We start from the raw sequence: 19,894 nt of genomic DNA, 5'->3' as shown, positions 1-19,894 counted from the left end.
TCCCACAAGGTTTTGAGTTTAGTGTAATACTCAGAAACAGACATAGTACCCTGCTGCAATGAAGCAATATCCTTATGAAGACTGTAGGTTCTAGAGCCATCTACTCTATCAAACCTCTCTTTCAAATCATTCCAGACCTGCATAGCAGTGGATGCAAATGCAATTCCACTTAGCAAACCTTTTGACACTGAATTCATTAGCCATGTTAAGACAATGGCGTTAACTCTTTCCCATTGACTCCACAATTCTTCACCAAAAACTCCTTTGTTACATGATCCATCAATCAGACCTAGTTTATTTCGACCTAACAAAGCTAGTGTGATTGATCTACTCCATAGAGTGTAGTTTTCAACACCAAGTAATTGAAATGAAAGAAGGTTGACTCCACTTACATCCGACGGGCTAAGAAACAGAGGATGATTGAAATCAATACCTTGGCTAGTCATAAAACTAGGTAGAGCAGTTGATGCACCTACATGTTCTCCATTGTTGCCATTGTTGAGACCTTGAATTGGATCTACTTCTGCTCTTGTATTATCCATCTCTGAACAAAATATTGATGAATACTTGTTGCGGAAGAGAATCAATCCTCAATTGCTCTTAAATCACCACTCAGTTCAGCTGAAGAACTGTCAATCAGGTGAATCTGCACAATTGATTTAGTGATTCCAAATCGATCGCCTCTCACAGTGATTACTGTGTATAGCTCTGATACCATGAACTTAAACTAAACAACTCAGAATTAACACTAAGCAGTAACTGCTCTTTTAGAAAAGCTTCTCATTGATTGAGCTCAAAAGGCTGAAGAATACAAGTAATGTAAGTGGTATTTATAGACCACATTCTGTAACTAACTCCTTCAAACTAACTGAACATAGTTTGTTACAACTAATCAATACACAAAGACTAATCTACCCTTCATCAGTTTAATGACTTTTAACTAACTACTTAACTACTTCTTCACATATCTCATCAGTGACCAACTCAATGCACCATTTGCTGCCAGTAGCCAGTGAGGCATCCCATGTGCTGACTCACATTTTTTGCTCAAATCATCATATATTATAAGGAAAAAAAATCAGATGGGATGGGTCATCATTCATGTCCAATATGGCTGTAACGTTGTGAACAGACACATCTTCAATATGATGTCATTTGTATTATCGATTTAAAATTAATAAGCCAACAAGCTATAATAGCTGAAGTTTTGAGTCAAAAGGTGTGACATACATAATCTACCATGATGCAAGCATTAGTAGCTGCTTTTACAAGCGGCTTGAAGATCACACAAAAATGAATTTATCATCGCTCCAAAACTTTTAACTAACCGAGGTATTTACAACAAAATTATAGACTAGAGCAATTATTATCTAATGTCAGGTGATAAAGTCTCCAACTTATAAAGTTCAACACAAGGGAAATCATCAAAGGTACAGCACCAAATTAGTTGAATCATTATTATTAAAAAATCACTACATAGTTTGCAAATAACAAAGGTCTTTAAAGCAACGGTAGAAATTGACTCAATCTCATTCAACATTAAAAAAGAGTACATATATATTAGTTTGTGGATCTCAACAATCAAGTTCAGAAATATGATAATTTTATTAATAATGTGGCAAATTTTGATTCCCTACTTGTAACGGTTGTCTTATTTATTACTTTTAAATCATTTGCTAAGTATATAATTAACATTTGTGGATCAGGAAAAAAATAGTACAAGTAGTAATGTCGTATATAATTTATATATTATACTCCGTTATAACATCAGAAAATAAAAATAGATAATTATCATTTGTGGATCTCAACTATCAAGATTATGCCGTTGAAGTACACAAACCCAAAAGATAAAATATAATTTTGGAAGTCCGGTCAATTATTGATTCCTTACTATATTTAACGGTTATCATGTAATCACTTTAGTTTATTTTTGGTAGTGATTAACAAGATCTTTTAGTTCTTTCACAATTCAAATTCGAATTGTAAATGATATGCGCGCATTATTGTCTAATTAAAGTCTTTCCTTTTTTTGGTTAAACACATTAACAACTACGTAATTAATTAGCGGAGAAACAGTCCTTACTCAAATGATGTGGCACCAAATTCAAAAATTGCTTTTCTTCTGTTGAAAGGTCAGTTCAAAATGAAGTCTCAACTTTCATAAGCAGGGGGATTATTTTACCATCGTTTTAATTCAAAAAATTATCTCAAAAATTGTTATTTTAAGAAATTAAAAATTGAAAAATATTTTTAACTATATACTCTTTAATATTGAAGAAGTATGCATAATATTTAATTACGTGACAATTAACAGTTGAAAATATCACACTTGGAAGCTGATTTTTTAATTTTTCTTTTCTCTTCCGCGCGTAAGATCGAGTGTATTCATGCTCTTTGTCCGATTTATTTCTCTTTTTAATGGGTATAAAAAGAATTAAAATGACAATTAAGTATGAGTGTCGGTAATTTTGACAAGACGTAGGGGTAATTTCGCCAACGTGAAAATCGCGAATTTATGTCCTTGGACTCCCTCTGCTCCGCGGTCACATGTACATATCCCGTGCTGCCGGCCCAATTTTGGTGTCAAATAGCGCCGTCTCATTCTACTGTTCTCGCCGGTTACAAATTATCTCTTTCTACTCTCTCTGTCTATTACTCTTCACTCACTATACACATCAAATCCTCCATTGTTTAGTAGGTTAAAATCTGCTTGTCTCTGAAGAGGAGAGTTCAAAATCATTTCGATTTGCTGCTTTACCCGATCATTTCACCGCATTTTTCTGGTATGCTCAATCTTCGCTTACTCTGTTTATTTATTAGTTTAGTATTGTACATTCGAATTACTAAAACCCCTAAACATTGCATTTTTTGTAAATCGCTGATGGAGTAATCCAATTGTATAGGTTTGTTGATTGTATTTGCTTAGAAGTTGCTAACTACGATCTGCGGTTGTTCTTCTCTCTGAGATCTTGGCTATTCTACTTTAATACGTTTTGGATTGTTTTATCTTGTAGTTAGTGCTTGTTGGAGTTGATTGTTCTGATCCTGTAGTGTAGATGCGATTTCTTTGCCGTGACTATTGTTATTACTAGGAAATTTTCCGTTAGTGATTATTTAAAAAGAATTTAATGGAGTTTGACGTATCTAATCATTGTTTGAATAGTGATTCAAAGTGCTTTGTTGCTAACTTGGATGGACAAAAATGAGCTAACTATGTCATTTGGCCTTAACTTAGGGTTTCGCTCTAGGTTAAAGTGTTAGTTGCCTTCTTCTTGTAAGGTTTTTTCAGCATGATTTGAGTAAGAGGTTGCGTGATTTGTACATTGGCAACATCTATTCTACTTAATTTACTGGCTGAATGATTTTCACACCCAATGCCACCAATTCAAAGTGAAGTAATGTTGTCAAACCTTCAATGTTAAAGTTCATCAAATAAGAAATTCGACTGTTCGTTCAGAAGCATTAGATCATTATGTTACTTGTTCTTTTTTTCCTTCACAAAGACTTGAGATTACTGTGTGCTCTTTCCATTTCTCCAGCTAATGCTACATCATTTACTTGATAATGTGAGCCCCCATAGTTAATTTGCGGAATATTGTCTTTTCTTTTTCTTTCTTTTTTTTATTGATGATTGTGGTGTCATGCCAGCTTTGGTACCTTGACTAATCCACTAGGTAACCTTCTACACTAAAGCAAATCAGCTCATTCCAAGTGTTATAGCTGCTAGTTTGAACCTGGAATCTTCAGGTTGATACTTCTATGCCTAAACTATTCAACTATCTCCTCAGGACAACGTAGATGGGTTTTTATTTCAACTTCAAATCTTGAATAGAAGCCTTAATAGCTGTATTGTCACTAGGATATTGTTCCACTATGAAAATTTACAATTCTCAGTGAAGCCTTGTGAAATTGAGAATATCCATCTATTGTAAACAAAAATTTCGGTTCGAGCCCCAGCAGGGCCACTGGAGGCATTACAAACCGGCCGCGTCTCCAGGGCCCCGTGGAACTAACCGTGGTGGACCCGCCTTGAAACAGCGGGACCCGGTGGGTACAGCTAGTCGGGTTCGCAAAGCGACGCCCGGAAACCACGGTAAAAAAAAAAAAAAAAAAACAAAAATTTCAAAAGAAGAACAAATTCTTGATATGCTAAATTAGTGAAGAGACCTTGGAAGAAAAAGAAATAAGTTACTTGAATGACCACAAATATGAGAAAGCATTGTTGAGGTCCAAAAGTTAGTTCTAAAATAGTATCTGTTTATTATGTTGCTTTATCCTCTTCTCCGGAGTTCACATATCTGTTTATTATGTTGCTTTATCCTCTTCTTCGGAGTTCACATATCTGTTTATTATGTTGCTTTCTCCTCTTCTCCGGAGTTCACATATCTGTTTATTATGTTGCTTTCTCCTCTTCTCCGGAGTTCACATATCTGTTTATTATGTTGCTTTCTCCTCTTCTCCGGAGTTCACATATCTGTTTATTATGTTGCTTTCTCCTCTTCTCCGGAGTTCACATATCTGTTTATTATGTTGCTTTCTCCTCTTCTGTTCCATGAGAAATGATTTCTTAAGTGCGTTGCTGATGTGGCTCTTAATAACCCTTTACACTGCTGGTATTTCAGAATCTACTCCATATATGATGTCTGAGGAAGCTGCTAGAGATCTCATTGCACTACCTGAAGCTGGGATGAACAATGAGATCCCCAGTAATGGGGGTGTTCTGGTGATAGGGGTTGAGAGCGTTGATATAAATTCAAAAGATAAGGAAAGAGAAATGCCTGCCTTACTGGTTGGACCTTGCCTTAATGGAGACAGTAAGGTGAATACTGGGGCAGAGGTGGGAAATTCAGAGGTGGAATACATAGAATCTGAGAATTTGAATGATGTAGAAGATGTTGACACAAGTCTTAAGGTAATGATTCCTGATATAGTTTGATGTTTCATTGTAGTATTTTGCATCTCTGTTTGCCTTCTTTATATTGGTTACAAAAGTCTCTTTTCAATGTCTTTGCCTCTCCTTTTTCATTTGTAGACACTGTTGACTGGGCTAGAATCCAAGGACTGGGTTTTAGTGTGTGAGGCACTCAATGACGTTCGGCGTCTGTCCCTATTTCACAAAGAAGCAATGGTTGATATGTTGTAAGTCTTTGTCACCTAGGATATAACCTGAAAGATGTTTGATCATGATTTTCTAGCTGGTTAGACATATCTTTTTGTATGCTCTCCTTTTGTTCTGTCTGGTCTTACTTATGTTTACTACTTAAAATGAGCAGGGGAAATGTGATCTCCCTTGTTGTGAAATCTTTGAAAAATCCGAGAAGTGCTGTTTGTAAGACTGCTATTATGGCATCAGCTGACATTTTCAAAGCATACTGTGACAGCATAGTTGACTTGATGGATCCACTGGTAACTTTTCTCTTTTGTGACTTGTGAATGCCTTGGCAATATATTTTCTCATAATTTACCTTGTCCTTATGCTCATTACGTGACTGTTTCCTTGCTTAGCTTGTACAACTTCTTCTGAAATCTTCACAAGACAAGCGATTTGTATGCGAGGCAGCTGAGAAAGCTCTAATAGCTATGACAACATGGGTTTCTCCATCACTGTTGTTACCAAAGTTGCAACCAAATCTGAAACACAGAAATCCTCGAATTCGAGCAAAAGCTTCAAGCTGCTTTTCTCGAAGTGTACCACGTCTGGTGAGAGTTATAAGTTCTAAAATCTCTTCCTTATGCACCCTGACCTGTGAATTTTAGTTATTACTATTTTCATTCTTACAATTTTTTCCTGCAATTCATTGTTAACCCAGTTTGTTTGCTATTTGCTGACTAAGATCTTTTCCCTTGGCTATGTTTTATTGACAATATCTTGATACAAAACTCAGCTCAAGGAGGAAACATTTCTTGAGAGTGTTTTACTAATTACTTTACCGGTTAAGGGAATGACTAGGTAATAATTTGTTAAGATCTTTCCCTTGGCTATGTTTTATTGACAGTGTCTTGACACTAAACTCCACCCTAGTAGGAAACCCTTCTTGAGAGTGTTTTAAGAATTATTTTTCTGGTTAAGGAAATGACTAGGTAACAATTTGTCAGTCATTTGAGTAACTTTTACATGGTTTCTCCAATACGTTTTGTTCACAATGCTATAGCTAGCCACTTTCATTAGTCAATCCCCTTGTGGTGGTTAGGTTATTATTCAGCGGTATATATTTGTTCTTGTTGAATGAAAACAAGAAAGATTACATCTTAGTGGACCCTCAGCACGGGAAACATTTTCTTACATTCGTGCCTTTTCATGTATGATCATATTACTGAAATGTGAAAGAGGAATAAACTTCGTCTTGCTCTTAGTTTTTGTTTTCTTAGGTGTTTGCCTAATTTCCTTTTTACTACTAAATCTGGTCTTTACTAACAGAGTTGCATGTTTTACAGGGAGTAGAGGGAATCAAAGCATATGGAATTGAGAACTTGATCCGAATAGCTGCATCCCAGCTCAGTGACCAGCTTCCTGAGTCAAGGGAGGCTGCTCGTACACTGTTGTTAGAACTGCAAAATATCTACGAAAAAGCACTCAATGTTACCCCCCCACCAGTAGTGAGTGAAGACCCAGAAACAATTTCCATGAGTGGAGACCCAGAAACAATTTCCTGGGAGCATTTCTGTCAATCAAAGCTCTCGCCTTTGAGTGCTCAAGCAGTTCTTCGTGTAACCAATCTCACTAGGGAGGGTATAGTTTTAGCTTCATAGTATTTGTGCAAGCAACGAGCTATAGTTCACCATTGTCCTTCCCCATTTTTTGGTTTGGTTTCTTATACCTGTATATACCATGAAAGGTTTGAGGTGTTTGCGAGGCAGTTAGACCATTTATAGAACTATAGTTCTATAGTGTCTTGAAATATGGTTTAGATTACGTTTGCATTATACTTAAAGTAATTCATGAATGCTTGCTTTGCATTGCAGTATACATGTAATTGTGCTCGTTCATTTTTCCCATGGTATGCTAATGATTGAAAAGTAAATTCCATTATTGTGAAGTCAAGAGACGTTGTTCATAATGGCATTGTTTGCCATGTTATGTTAGTTTGGGAGTTGCTGCTTTCTTCCCATGTTATATTAAATCTATTGGTTTCGGGAGTTGCTGCATTTCATCTACACGCTTCCTTCTAATGATTGTCTTGTGCTCTCGTATCCATCTTGTGTTGAATTATTCCCTATGATATATTTGGAGATTTTCCTTGTCCACGTTGAGGTGATGGCTCCTTGAGGCAAGAGGATCATATACCGTGTGACAGCCAACAACAATGCTGAGATTTAAATGGCAAATGTTAGAATCCAGGGCTTTGCATAGTAGTCATGACTACAACCCAACCCAGGCCAACACTATACATTGCAAAAAGAAATTATTTTTTTCGCCGAGGAAATCTAAATGGCCAAGTGCGTCATTCTAAATTCATCAAAAGAAATGGTTGGAAGATACAAGTTTGGACTTGGTCTTGTATGTATCTTCATCAACACATGTTACGGGTCAACTTCCTATGCCGTCCGAAATTCTTTTAAGTGATAGGTCTCATATATATATTTTATACAAAAGTTCATCTCAATCCTTAAAAAAATAATCATTTCAGTAATTGCAATGTGCAAGTAATCTCTTCATTTCTTCCTTAGATCATGAGATTTCCAAAAGGATTCAACTTACAATGAAGAACCAAGAACTGGGTACTGCCACACGGGTTATAATCCTGGTAATGGTGATATCAGTGCTATCGCTATTTGTTTTAGTCGGAGTTCTTGTCCTGATTCACATCTGTGTAGTATTGAGGGAGTTTAACAGAAGAACCGACAACATTAATATGGCAGAGAGTGGGAGCACCAGCATGTCCATGTCCAAGGAGGATATAGAAAAGCTTCCTTGCTTCGTTTTTCAAGCCAAAGAGAAGGGAACTAGTACTCCAGTGGACTGTGCAATTTGTTTGGACAATTTCAAGGTGGGTGATAAGTGCAGAATGTTGCCTCAATGCAACCACAGTTTTCATGCTGAATGCATAGACTTGTGGCTCCTGAAATCTCTCTATTGTCCAATTTGCAGAACTAGCACCGATATTCTGAGGGGCTGTTCCATATCTGCAGGAGAAAGCAGTGGAAATGGTCAAACGAGACAAGAATTGAGTTGAGAGAGGGTCAAGAAATTGATAAATCTAATTAGTTGATAGCGAGTAAACTCGTCTCTATTCCTGGTTTACCAAATAGCTCCATTTCCACACACCAGATGTTCAGTCCTGGACTTGGGGTGACTCTGGGATTGAATTGGTGCTTAGCTAAGAATTTACTACCAGAATTGAACAAAATTTATGTTGCTGCTTATAGTTTGTGTGGAGAGTGATGTTCTTTCGTTTGTATATACTTAGATACATTTAAACATTGGGTTACACAATTATATTGTACTAACTTGTGAGCTATGTGGAAAAGAGTAGTACCAGTTAATGTTCATAATAAAGATTACCTTATAAATACCGTAACTTGATTGTCTAAATATTTGGGACCTGTGAGTGCATAAAACTTTGAAACTATTGAACATATATTATATGGCTCGATACCTGTCTCTGGCCTCTAGTTGTTGTATTCTTTCTCGAATACAAATGAAAACTAACAAAGCAAAAATCAAAGTAACAACATGGTACAAGCTACAAACCTCCTTACATTTTCATCATAGGTGTAAGCCGGCGTTCGACAAGTGCTAGTTTGGTTTAAACCAAGAATATTCTTTACTTCGTAAAGAAACAGCTACACATCGAAAGCCCACCTTGTTTACCTTTCACGTACAAAAATCAGACCTTTTTTTCATCCAAGAAACCAGTTACTTCTCTTCAACTTTCTTCTAAGGAGCACAACTTTTTCCCTTCAACTGCCTTTCTTCCCTTGGCTGACATATTTAAGCAGTTTGGTACTATGAAAATCATGTTATTTGAATAATGTTATCTTAAGTTATTAGTGAAATCCCACATTTAATTATTTTATATCTCAACAACGCCCACTCACGAGTGGCCTGATTCTTTTTCATGGGTCAAACACGTGAAAATATCCGCTGCTATATTGAATTGTGTGACTATCTCATCTAAAAACCTCACATACTTCAATATGTCCTCTCTGTTTTTGAAAGACGGGCAGATGGAAGAACTTCTAATGGGAATTTACACAAGGGACAGGACTAAACATCTCAATGTCATTACTTCTATCTGCATTTTCAACTTAATCAACACTTGCTGCCTTACATTTTCACAGCCTTCTGCTGCTGAATGCATCCTTCAACTTGGAAAATTTTCAGTACCGTATAATGTGCGTGATGAAGGTGGAAACTGGGGTAGTTTCTTGAATGATGAAATCTGTGGAGGACCCTTTCGAGACTACCTCTATGCAATGGGAATCAGAGCAAATAAAACAGGACAAATGTACCTGAATTCGACTCAGCAAACGAACTGCTTGACTAAGATGAATGATAAAGGAAATGGAATTGATGCTTTCGGTTGTGGTATTGAGAAGCTAACAAAAACTGGTGGCAGCTGCTCAGATTTCTCTGTTAATGATGCTAACATAAAGTTAGGAGACAAACTCAGAAAGTTGAGTTATAACTGTCAATTTCAGGACACTGCTGATAAAAGAGGTCATTTGTGTGAGTCCTGTGTAAATAGCTGGAAAGATATAAAGGAAATGAAGTCAAAAAATGAAAAATACACGGAGGTAGAATCAGATATATGTAGGTTTGCAGTATTAGTATCACTAACAAGTACTAGAATTACAGATCAAGCGTGGCTCAGAAAGCTTTACAATTGCCTTTCAAATCAAAAGCAACCTGTGAACTTTGCACATACCCAAAAAAAAGAGCAAGAGGAAGAAGAGCACTCGGAGCTGACAGAAAAACACAAGTTTAGACCAGGTAATCCAACTTTTAGTGTTCTGTGCATCACTAGAAGATGGATTACTTCATGTTTAATGTGTAATTTGAACTTGAAACAGTTTTATCAGTTCTAATTGGAGGAATCCTAGCAGTCCTGATAACTGTATTTATCTCTGTGTGGGCTTTCATACGTAAAAGGGCCAATGTAGATGCATCTGAGAAGAAATTTGGTAATGTTTTTGCCACTCAGTCTAACTTCTAACAGTGTACAAGAATTTTTACGCTATCAGGTCACTTGAAAGATAATTGCCACCTTTTTCATCTTTGTAACTCTTGAACATGTTCCATATACGGACTGAAAAGGTTGATAACTTAATTGGCAGCTATAGATCTGCCAAAAGATTCTAGTTTGGAAGTCTCCATTGAGGAGGTCTACTCAGCTACAAACAACCTAAATGAATCAAACTTCATTGGTGAGGGGACAGCAGGTTAGCACCTATATTAACTCTGTTCTCCATTTATAGGAACTGATTTTTACTGTTGAATTTTGAAAAAATTCACTGATAATATTTTTGTAGGAAGGGTGTATAGAGGAGTTCTCCCTAATAATCAGGAGGTTGCAATTAAGCACATAACCCATGAAGAATGTATAGAAACATTCCTCAGGGAAGTCAAAAGCCTAACTAATGTCAGACATCCAAACCTGGTAGCCTTGCTTGGTTATAGTAAGAATGCCAAAGAATGTTTCCTCATTTATGAAATTTGTCCCTATGGCAATCTCTCTCAGTGGCTCTTTGGTATGTAACAATTCTCTCTGCTTTAAATGTCAACTTCTCCAATTGTTTATGCCTTCCCTCGACTACTCTACCTAGAAGCTCCTATCTTTCAACCTGCACAAGTATTGGATAACTCTACTCAGCAAGGATTAAATAGAAGGAAAGAAATCACCTAGCGCTTTTTTGTCTTTTATAGGATTTGAATGCTAAGCCACACTATTGAGTGCTATTGAAAGAGCTATTTCATTTCCTTTTGTTTCCTTGTCCCTTCCCTCTATTGTGTAATGGTGAATGGTGAGATTACCTTTGTTGAAACAGCAAACAATAGAGTACTATCCTGGACCCAAAGGCTTGAGATTGCCATTGATAGTGCTAAGGGACTCTTGTTTCTTCACACCTATCATGACAGAAGTATAATCCACCGCGATATAAAGGTAGAAAATGGTTATGAATTCACTTCAAAGGTTTGAACTTTGGACTTTCCTGAATGGCTAAGTCACTTGCTTTATATTAATCCACAGCCTACAAACATACTCTTAGGCCAGAATTTTGAAGCTAAGCTTTCTGATTTCGGATTGTCCAAGGTGATAGACATTGACGAATCCTACATGATCTCAGAAGTGAGAGGCACCTATGGTTATGTCGATCCTGAATATGAAACAAACCATCATGTAAATTCAGCAGGCGATGTCTATAGTTTCGGAATAGTACTTCTGCAGATCCTCTCTGGAAGGAAAGTTATCAATATGAACATGGAAAAACCAACACGGCTGGACAAAATTGTAAGCAAATATCCCTTTCACAAATCAATCATTCATTACTCTTAGAAGATTATACGAATGTTGATAAATACCTGTCATTTCAGGCAAAATCGCTGTTGAGGGAAAGAAGGGCAGTGGATTTTGTTGATCCAAAACTTCATGGAGATTACTCAACAGATGCTTTCCAGCTCACACTGGAGCTAGCTATTTCTTGCATTGCACCAAAGCAACAAAGACCCTCCATTGAGAACGTTGTTGACAAACTGGAGGAGGCCTTAGCTATAACAAGAAGGGAAAAAGCTTCAACACCTCACACTACACCAGTGTGGTCTTCAACTTCTTTCCAAGAACAATATAGAACAATAGTTGAAAATGTTACCTAATCTTTCTCATCATAGACAGTTCATTGAACAAGATATATACCGTAGTAATATAGAAGTATAACATTACATCTATATATCAATTCATTACATTCCCACAAAACTCAAAAACAAGATCCTATTTTGCATCAGAGCTACAGAAATACAAGAAAGGTTTCACACAAACAAGGTTGCATATTGTTATCAAATCATAAAAAGTTAGTAACAAACAATAACACAAACACAATATAGCGTTTTGGTCTTATCTACACTGTATACAAGTGACCTCAAAAAAACAAGATTGCCATGTTGCATGACATCTCAGGAGTATCAGAAAGCAGGAGGGAAAACTACAGCCATGCTGGATTCTTCAGAGGGGTAACAATAGCTTTGACTTGCAAGTAGTTACTTAGGCTGTAGACTCCCTTTTCTCTTCCATGTCCACTCATCTTATAACCACCAAAAGGAATGGCAGCATCAAAGATGTTAAAGCAGTTAATCCACACTGTCCCTACTCTAAGGGCTCGAGATATTGTGTTGGCTGCATCTATATTCTGGGTAAAAGCACCCGCCGGCGGGGGCGGATCTATGAAGGGGTGTGGGGGTGCCACGCCACCCCCGAACTTCGACGGAAACTCTATATATACATAGGTATATATATATATATATATATATATATATATATATATATAATATTTATATAAATATAAAGCGTGCCACCCAGAGAACAAAACTGACTTGTGGTGCCATGGTAGGATGGCAACTTTAGAAGGCTGATGTCGTGGTTCGAATCCCATTTGTACCTAATTTTTTGAGAAATTTGCTGCAGACGTTTCTTAAGAAAAAATAAGGCTCCAAGCATGTTTTTTTAAGGAAAAACAGCTGGCACATTATTTTATTTTTTTATAATTGTTATTGACTTAAATTAAATTAATTACATTATTACTCCTTTGACTTCTCACTTGTTTATTTACTTGTAAAGTTGACTTTGATTTACCTGTTGCTACGGCAACTGTGGACAGAGCATTTTCGTCAATGAAGCACGTAAAAAATGAAGTGCGGAATAGTATCGGTAATCAATATTCAAATTATTGTCTAGTGTGTTGCATAGAGCGTGATGTATTTATAAATGTTAGTAATGATGTCATTATCGATCGTTTTCAGAATATGAAAACTCGTCGAGGACAATTGTAAATGAATGATGAATATTTATAATATTAGTAATATTATTGAAAGTTTTAAATTTGTTAACTTCATGCTTTTAGTGTGGAGTGAGGATTTGTAATATCTTATTATTTATATTTTATTGATTGATTTATGATATATATTCAAAGACGAATAATTTAATCAAATATAAAATTAATTTAATCAATAAGTCTATTTGGCACCCACGGACTCTAAATCCTGAATCCGCCACTGCGGCCGCCGCCAACCCATAATGTGACGAGTTTGCCCTTCGAATGACCTCTTCAACATCCCTGTTAGTTTCAAGGTCAGATTCAGTGTTAATAAACAAAATACAAGCACAGCTACATTACAAATGAAATGTAATCTCACTTGAATTTCAAGAGGGACTGCACTGGCCCAAATATCTCATCTCTGGCAATCAGCATGTTATCCTAATAGTTGAAAAATAATTTTAAACAAAACAATTAGATGTCATCAGTACGAAGTTTATCTTTTTCACCTTACGTATGGATATATTCTATGGACAATGGCAGTTATACCTGGACATTTGAGAAGACAGTAGGTTGGACATAGAATCCCTTGGAACCCAATTTTTCCCCTCCAGACTCAAGAGTACCAGATTTTATGTACTTAAGGATCTTCTCAAATTGCTCTGTATGACTCTATCAATCTATTGATAACACAAAAAATTCATGTTACAACTACTTCAGAAATGTAAATGAAAGTCCGTGATTACTACTTCCCTTTGCTGGAGCTTCATGATTTAAGTTTGTGTAAGATGCTGAAAAGGAAATAATAAAGGTTCCATTGCCTGAAAAGTTGGCTACATCCAAATTGGTGAACATATATTATTCCTTCTTGTCCTTAAGTTGGCAAAGAATTTTTTTAACTATTTTTTTTTTTTTTTTTATATTATCCATGACAGAGGGGACAGCGATACACGAAAAAACAGTATCTGAGGACCTTGTTCAACTCCCTTCTTGAAAGGGTCCCCAACGATACGTTTTAAAGCACGAACCTTGGTTTTCTCCACAAATTCATCATATACTCTTTCATGTACGAATGTCCGAGATCCAGCACAGCAGGATTGTCCCTGCAGATACTTGAAATTTATTCCATTCCGGAGCAAGCATCAGAGGTTGCAATTTTCCAAGAGTGGAAAATTTTGCACCTGGTTAAAGAAAACGGCAGAATGAGACAACTCGACAGCTTTATCAATGTCTGCATCTTCACAAATGATGAAAGGAGATTTTCCTCGGAGCTCCAATGTCACTGGCTTTTAGGTTGCTCTTTGCAGCTGCACCTATGACAGCTTTACCAATTTCTGTGGACACCGTAAAAGCAATCTGTAGACACCAAAAGGAGTGATGTAGAGACACATTGCAATTTAGACATCACAGGAAAAATAAAAAATCACCAAAAAAATCATTTTATACGGGGAAAAGATGCAAGAAGTTATGTCGAGGGCCAAGCTGTGTAAATCTATACAAAAACAAGTACTAGAAGATGTCAGTGCTCCTTCAGTCTCCCTCACCTATTCCAGAATATTCACTCAGAAAGCTTTACACATCACAGCTGTATCAATAAAAGCAAGCATGAAATACAAAAGCTGAAAGGACATCAGGATGCATAACCTCTTTATGTTGTATGACTTTTAATGGGGAAGCCGGAAGAAAAAGATAAAATTTTCTTCATTTTCTACATGTGGATTATACTATCTAATGAGAGGCTATAATTAGGTTATTTTACTTCTTTTAATCTTCTTTGGGGTGGGAGAGGGGGTAGAATTAGCGACAGATAGCTTCATTGATACCTAGAGATATGTTGAAACTGAAATACCATGTTCTGACACTCCTTTATATAATCCAACATTTCAAATTTGATATCAAAACTGCCTTGGACTTTGTCGTGTAGGTTTATCAGAAGAAACATAAGCCATTTGTTCTGTAAATTCCTATTCAAGAACTAAAGCCGAAACTCAGAAAATACCTTATCAACATCCATATGACTGGCAAGATCTGCACCTGCACTACCGGATCCAGGAATGACATTTAAGACTCCAGGGGGAAGTCCAACCTGACAGATGGAGTGAAGCACAAATTACTGGCTATCATCTTGTATAGACGGAGAAATCTTCGAGTTGAGCTGCAATAATTATGGAAAAGTTTCCACTTGTATATTTGAAATACTGAATTTGTAAACATACTAGAAAGAACTAAATGACAAGTACAAATGAGTACTCATTAGAATTCTGTGAATTCACGACCGGTGCAGACTAAAAATGGGTACATACCTCATGGAATAACTTTGACACATACAGGGCAGAGAGTGGTGTTTGTTCTGCTGGTTTTAGTACGACAGTGTTACCACAAGCAAGTGCAGGGCCAACTTTCCAAGCGAACATTAATAGCGGAAAATTCCAGGGTATTATCTGTCCGGCAACACCAATTGGCTCATGCAGGGTCTGAACATGGTGCAAACTGTCAGCAGGAGCTGTAAGACCGTGAATTTTATCCACCCAACCTGAATAAGAATGTAAGCAGAAATACTTAGAAAAGCATTCAGGGTGATTCAGCAAACATTAGAACGTCATTGGATATACAATAAGTGGTTATTAAACTGTCAACAGGAAACATAATGCCATTTTTTTTTATTTTCTTAACCAGCATAGTATCTGAAAAGACGAATGAGCATTGGTATTTCTTCATTTGCAGCTTGTTCGTAAGGCTTTCCATTATCCCAAGTCTCAAGTGCTGCAAGTTCATCACTGTGCCTCTCAAGCAAATCAGCAAACCGCAACATTATACATGATCTTTCCTGGATATATTTGGTTAAGCAAGCACATTATTGTACATGCTGTAAGACAGGAAGTTTAAACAAGCTGTACTTGTCTGCAGAGGCGGATTGATTTCTCATATGGTCACTTTACTAATAGTTATTATCTCAGAAAGTCATTTTTCAACTTGATTCCAATTTTCTTCAACAAAGAAAGTGACTTATATTACTCAAATAATTACTATTAGTTGAATGACCATCCAAGAAATTAACTTCGTAGTTAGAGGGACCATATAATGCAGGACATAAATACATATGTGAAAAGTATTAAAATGAGAGCAAATATTAAAATCTAAACACATAGGCCCGATAGATCAATGTGTTTAGTGATAAGAACCTTAAAGGTTGAACATATTAAGTTTAAATTCTAAATCCGCCTCTCACTGTTGGGACAAGGAAGAGGATATCGAAAGATAAGAAGGGTCGGTTACTGTACATATGCTTACATAAGCAGTCATTTTAGGACATGGTCCTTCATCAAATACGGGCAGCAGAGACTGCACGGTTGACATCTTCAGTGTCGGCCTCGGCAACCGTAGTAATGGCTTCCCCTGTTCGAGGGTCAAATGTAGGAAATGTCTTTCCTGAAGACATAGTATTCTCCATATTACTCTTTAGATTTATAGAATAACATATAAATCAAAAGATTTTCCGTCAACCTAGGCTGCATCAACAAACTGTCCATTATGAGAAGCTGATTATATTTAATCTCAACAGGTGGAGGGATTGGCTCTTCATGCACCACGGCACTGCTACAAAACCTTCTGATACCCTTTTTCCAGTAGTTGGAGTATCTACCTGTAGATTGAAATTGCAAAACCTATAATTAGCTAGCTCCTTTCTCAAGAAAATCAGAATTTTTTTTTTTTAAAAAAAAAAAAATAAGTATCCGAAAGCATTAAAATCTCAAAAAAATCAAGTGGAGTAATTTCAAGACACAGTTAGCTTTGTTCAATCATCAAGATACCAAAGAAAAAAAACACAGGTGAAAATAGTTCTTCTGATTAGAAAAGGATTACTTTTATTATAATCTAAGAATGTACTTTTGGTATACTATAGAAGTACTTGCAATATATTTATCAGAGAAAAATACCCATCAATTTTCATTTAATAGTTAGAATGAATTCTCAATTAAATCCGACCGCAACCCATCAAATTAAAATCCAAACCAAAACTAATAAAAGAATCCTCACCATTATGATAAAAAAACAAACACAATTTCAGTTTTCTCAAAACCCAGCAAAGTACTATCTCATCTGAATTAAACTTCAACCTCAAAACAAACCAAATTTATTTTCAATTACTCTTGGTGAGTTTATCCACCCAATAGAAAAGAATCAATTTCTCCATCTTCCTCAAACATCACCAAGTTACTGGGTTTGCGGCAATTTAAGGCGATGTGATTGGAATTGCAGTACAAGAATGTACTGGATTTGGGGCGATTGACATTTGTCTCTGCTTTTGTGGTTGGGTTCATGGCGATTTACGCGGTAACTTCTGCTGTTGATCCTGCTCCGTCTTGTGTGGTATGTGATATTTTATTTAACTGCTAAGTTGATTTTTTTTTTATGTCTATTCAGGTGTTGAGATTTTCCTCTGGCATGCTATTCATTTTATTGCGTTTTATCTCTTCTTTGTTGGATTTGTATTTGGTTGAAGTGAGTAGATTCTAAGAAAGGCAAAAATTATGGAAACTGTAGAAGATGGAAAAAGGCAAAGTTATTTTCCCTTTTCTTGGAAAACATGGAAGAAGATGCGCCGCCGCCACGCCACGCCACCATTAGAGGGGTTTGATTTTGATTTCTTGAACTTGGCAACTCATGGAAAAAGATGCGCCGCCGCTACGCCGCCATTAGAGGGGTTTGTTTTTGCTTTCTTGGACTTGGGTGGGTTTTACTTGTTAGTTGGTCGGTTGCGGGTTATATAAGGGGCGGGTGGTTTTTTCTTCTCATTTTTGAATAATTTGGGCTGATTCTGAGCTTTCCGTTATAAGAACGAGGCATAATACATAAACATGATCCTTAATTTGGCGTGATAATTATTTTAACTTTGGGTGTACATGAGTAGACACTTAAATTTGTATAAAATTGAACAAATAGACACATTCGTCCTACATGACAATTTTGTATCCTACATGGCGACCTACGTGTATTATGCCATGTAGGACACGTGTGTCTACTTATTCAATTTTATACAAATTTAAGTGTCCACTTGTGTGCACTCAAAATTGGAGGGCATAGTTGTCCGCTGAAGTCAAATTAAGGGTCATGTTTATGTATTATGCCTAAGAACTATAACGGAGGATAAATTTAATTATTAAATGAAAATTAAGGAACCCTTTGCTCTATATTTAGCTTAGGTTCAAAATTTCTTTCTTAAACTTTGTTTAGACAATCAAGTAAACTAACCGTGTAATCTAAAATAATTAGGGCTACTTTATACCATCTAAACCCGTTATAAGTGAAGCAATGAAACTAGTGACCTCGAAAATAAGATAAATGTATAACTTGTTATAACTTATAAAGCGAAATGGTCTGATGGACCCTTGTTTGTACTTGTATGAGTTTGTATTATAGACCCTTCTATTTAGAGCTGTTAAAACGGGCCAGCCCAGCCCTACACCGCCCAAGCCTCGTGAGCCAAAGAATTTGATGGGCTGGGGCGGGCTGACCCTTTTTTTTTTTTATGTCAAATCAATGTCACAAACAGTAACATTGTTTCAATAATTCTAAATAAAATCTAGAAATAAATATTTAAAGAAAAAAATAAAAATATCTGAAAAACAAACTAGTAAACTAAAGAACACTTCTGATTAAAACTTTAGTTAGCAATACATAATTACTTAAAATATTTTTTTTAAAATGTAATCAAGAAACTAATTAATTGTTCAAGCCATAAAACATTTGATCACATATAATATAAATAGTATTTACTATCCAAGTCTTATATTCAAAACTAAATAATAAAGAAATTCATGAGGTAAGCTCCTTAGAAAAACTCCACAAACAATTATTTAGGATTTCTAGTGTTTTATTCTTATTTTTATAATAATTATTTTAATTAAAATTAAATAATTTGTCCCATGGGACGACCCCGGCCCGGCTCGGCCCCGATCAAGCCTCAAGGGCTAAGGGCCTAAAAGGGTTGGGCTTATAAGCCCCAGTTTTAAACGGGCTTGTAAAATACTATCCCAACCCTATCTCAATAACATGTTGGGTCGGCAGAACCAGCCATCGCATAAGCGGCCTCACCACCAGCTCTGGCCAGCAAACCTTTTGGTCGCCGTGACCAGTTTCTCGTGCCATCTCCTGCCTCATTCTCCTCTTCACTGTTTTCCTTTCTTTACACTACCGACGACCAGTGGCGGATCCAAGATTTGATAGTCGTGGATGCTCAATTCCTTTAACATAAAGTTGCTAGTCAAGATTTTTTTTTTTTATAGAGGCTTACTAATAATTTTTAGTTAGTTAATGAACAAAAAAATAGGAAACTGAAAAAACTAGAAAGAAATATAAGAAAAAGTTTGTGAAAAGATATAAAAAGAAGACAAAAACTATGAAAGAAGTTTCATTTTTGTCAACAAAAATTATGGGGTTACACCAGGACCCCCGAAGTGATGCTTTAACAATCCCAGCATTCAACTTCACGACCAACGCACCTACAAGACATTTTGGATATTTGGTGCTAAAGGATATATTATATAACTTTTTTAGCATTTTCTATATATATATATATATATATAAAAAAAATCCGCCTGGGTCAATGGGTTCTCGAGCACCAATAACTTAATATGTGGGTCCGCCCCTGCCGACAACCCCCTGCGAACCACCAGAAAATGGCGTCTCCTCTCCAGCGTACCAACAAACTATCTCGCTGCCTCCTATTCTTGCGGAAAAGAGACCAGCACCGCCTCTCATTCTAGCGAAAAAGGGACCAGCTCCATCTCTCTCCCTCTCACTCCACTGCAAACCGGCGAGCACCATCATGGAACCAACACCGCTCTCTCCCTCCACTGATAATCGCCATAAAACCTGACGTCATGAAAGCGCTAATGCCAAGATCGGCTAAAGAAGAAAACAT

General features: G+C 36.5%; 2 protein-coding genes and 1 pseudogene across 2 annotated transcripts; 2 read left to right on the top strand and 1 right to left on the bottom strand.

The window, feature by feature from the left end:
• Positions 1-2,553: 2,553 nt before the first annotated feature.
• Positions 2,554-7,037, top strand: LOC125810836 (uncharacterized). Its single transcript, XM_049490327.1, has 6 exons — positions 2,554-2,783; positions 4,623-4,912; positions 5,033-5,139; positions 5,274-5,406; positions 5,506-5,700; positions 6,436-7,037. The coding sequence occupies exons 2-6, from the start codon at positions 4,637-4,639 to the stop codon at positions 6,748-6,750; spliced, it is 1,026 nt and encodes a 341-aa protein (XP_049346284.1). The 5' UTR covers positions 2,554-2,783; positions 4,623-4,636; the 3' UTR covers positions 6,751-7,037.
• A 2,131-nt stretch (positions 7,038-9,168) lies between these two features.
• LOC125811002 (leucine-rich repeat receptor-like serine/threonine-protein kinase At2g14510) lies at positions 9,169-11,950 on the top strand. Its single transcript, XM_049490491.1, has 7 exons — positions 9,169-9,934; positions 10,015-10,125; positions 10,279-10,383; positions 10,474-10,692; positions 10,990-11,105; positions 11,193-11,453; positions 11,537-11,950. The coding sequence occupies exons 1-7, from the start codon at positions 9,169-9,171 to the stop codon at positions 11,813-11,815; spliced, it is 1,857 nt and encodes a 618-aa protein (XP_049346448.1). The 3' UTR covers positions 11,816-11,950.
• Positions 11,839-19,797, bottom strand: LOC125811001 (benzaldehyde dehydrogenase, mitochondrial-like; annotated as a pseudogene).
• Positions 19,798-19,894: the final 97 nt, after the last annotated feature.

Source organism: Solanum verrucosum, unplaced genomic scaffold (assembly GCF_900185275.1).
Source record: "Solanum verrucosum unplaced genomic scaffold, falcon-dt-bn FXZP01000032.1, whole genome shotgun sequence".
NCBI lineage: Eukaryota > Viridiplantae > Streptophyta > Magnoliopsida > Solanales > Solanaceae > Solanum > Solanum verrucosum.
This window is presented reverse-complemented; position numbering and strand designations above follow the sequence as displayed.

Coding starts and splice junctions, on each gene's coding strand:
- LOC125810836 (XM_049490327.1), top strand. CDS start 4,637: ATGATGTCTGAGGAAGCTGCTAGAGATCTCATTGCACTACCTGAAGCT. Junction 4,913..5,032: donor ATGTTGACACAAGTCTTAAG/GTAATGATTCCT, acceptor TTTCATTTGTAG/ACACTGTTGACTGGGCTAGA. Junction 5,407..5,505: donor TTGACTTGATGGATCCACTG/GTAACTTTTCTC, acceptor TTCCTTGCTTAG/CTTGTACAACTTCTTCTGAA.
- LOC125811002 (XM_049490491.1), top strand. CDS start 9,169: ATGGAAGAACTTCTAATGGGAATTTACACAAGGGACAGGACTAAACAT. Junction 10,126..10,278: donor TGCATCTGAGAAGAAATTTG/GTAATGTTTTTG, acceptor CTTAATTGGCAG/CTATAGATCTGCCAAAAGAT. Junction 10,384..10,473: donor CATTGGTGAGGGGACAGCAG/GTTAGCACCTAT, acceptor ATATTTTTGTAG/GAAGGGTGTATAGAGGAGTT.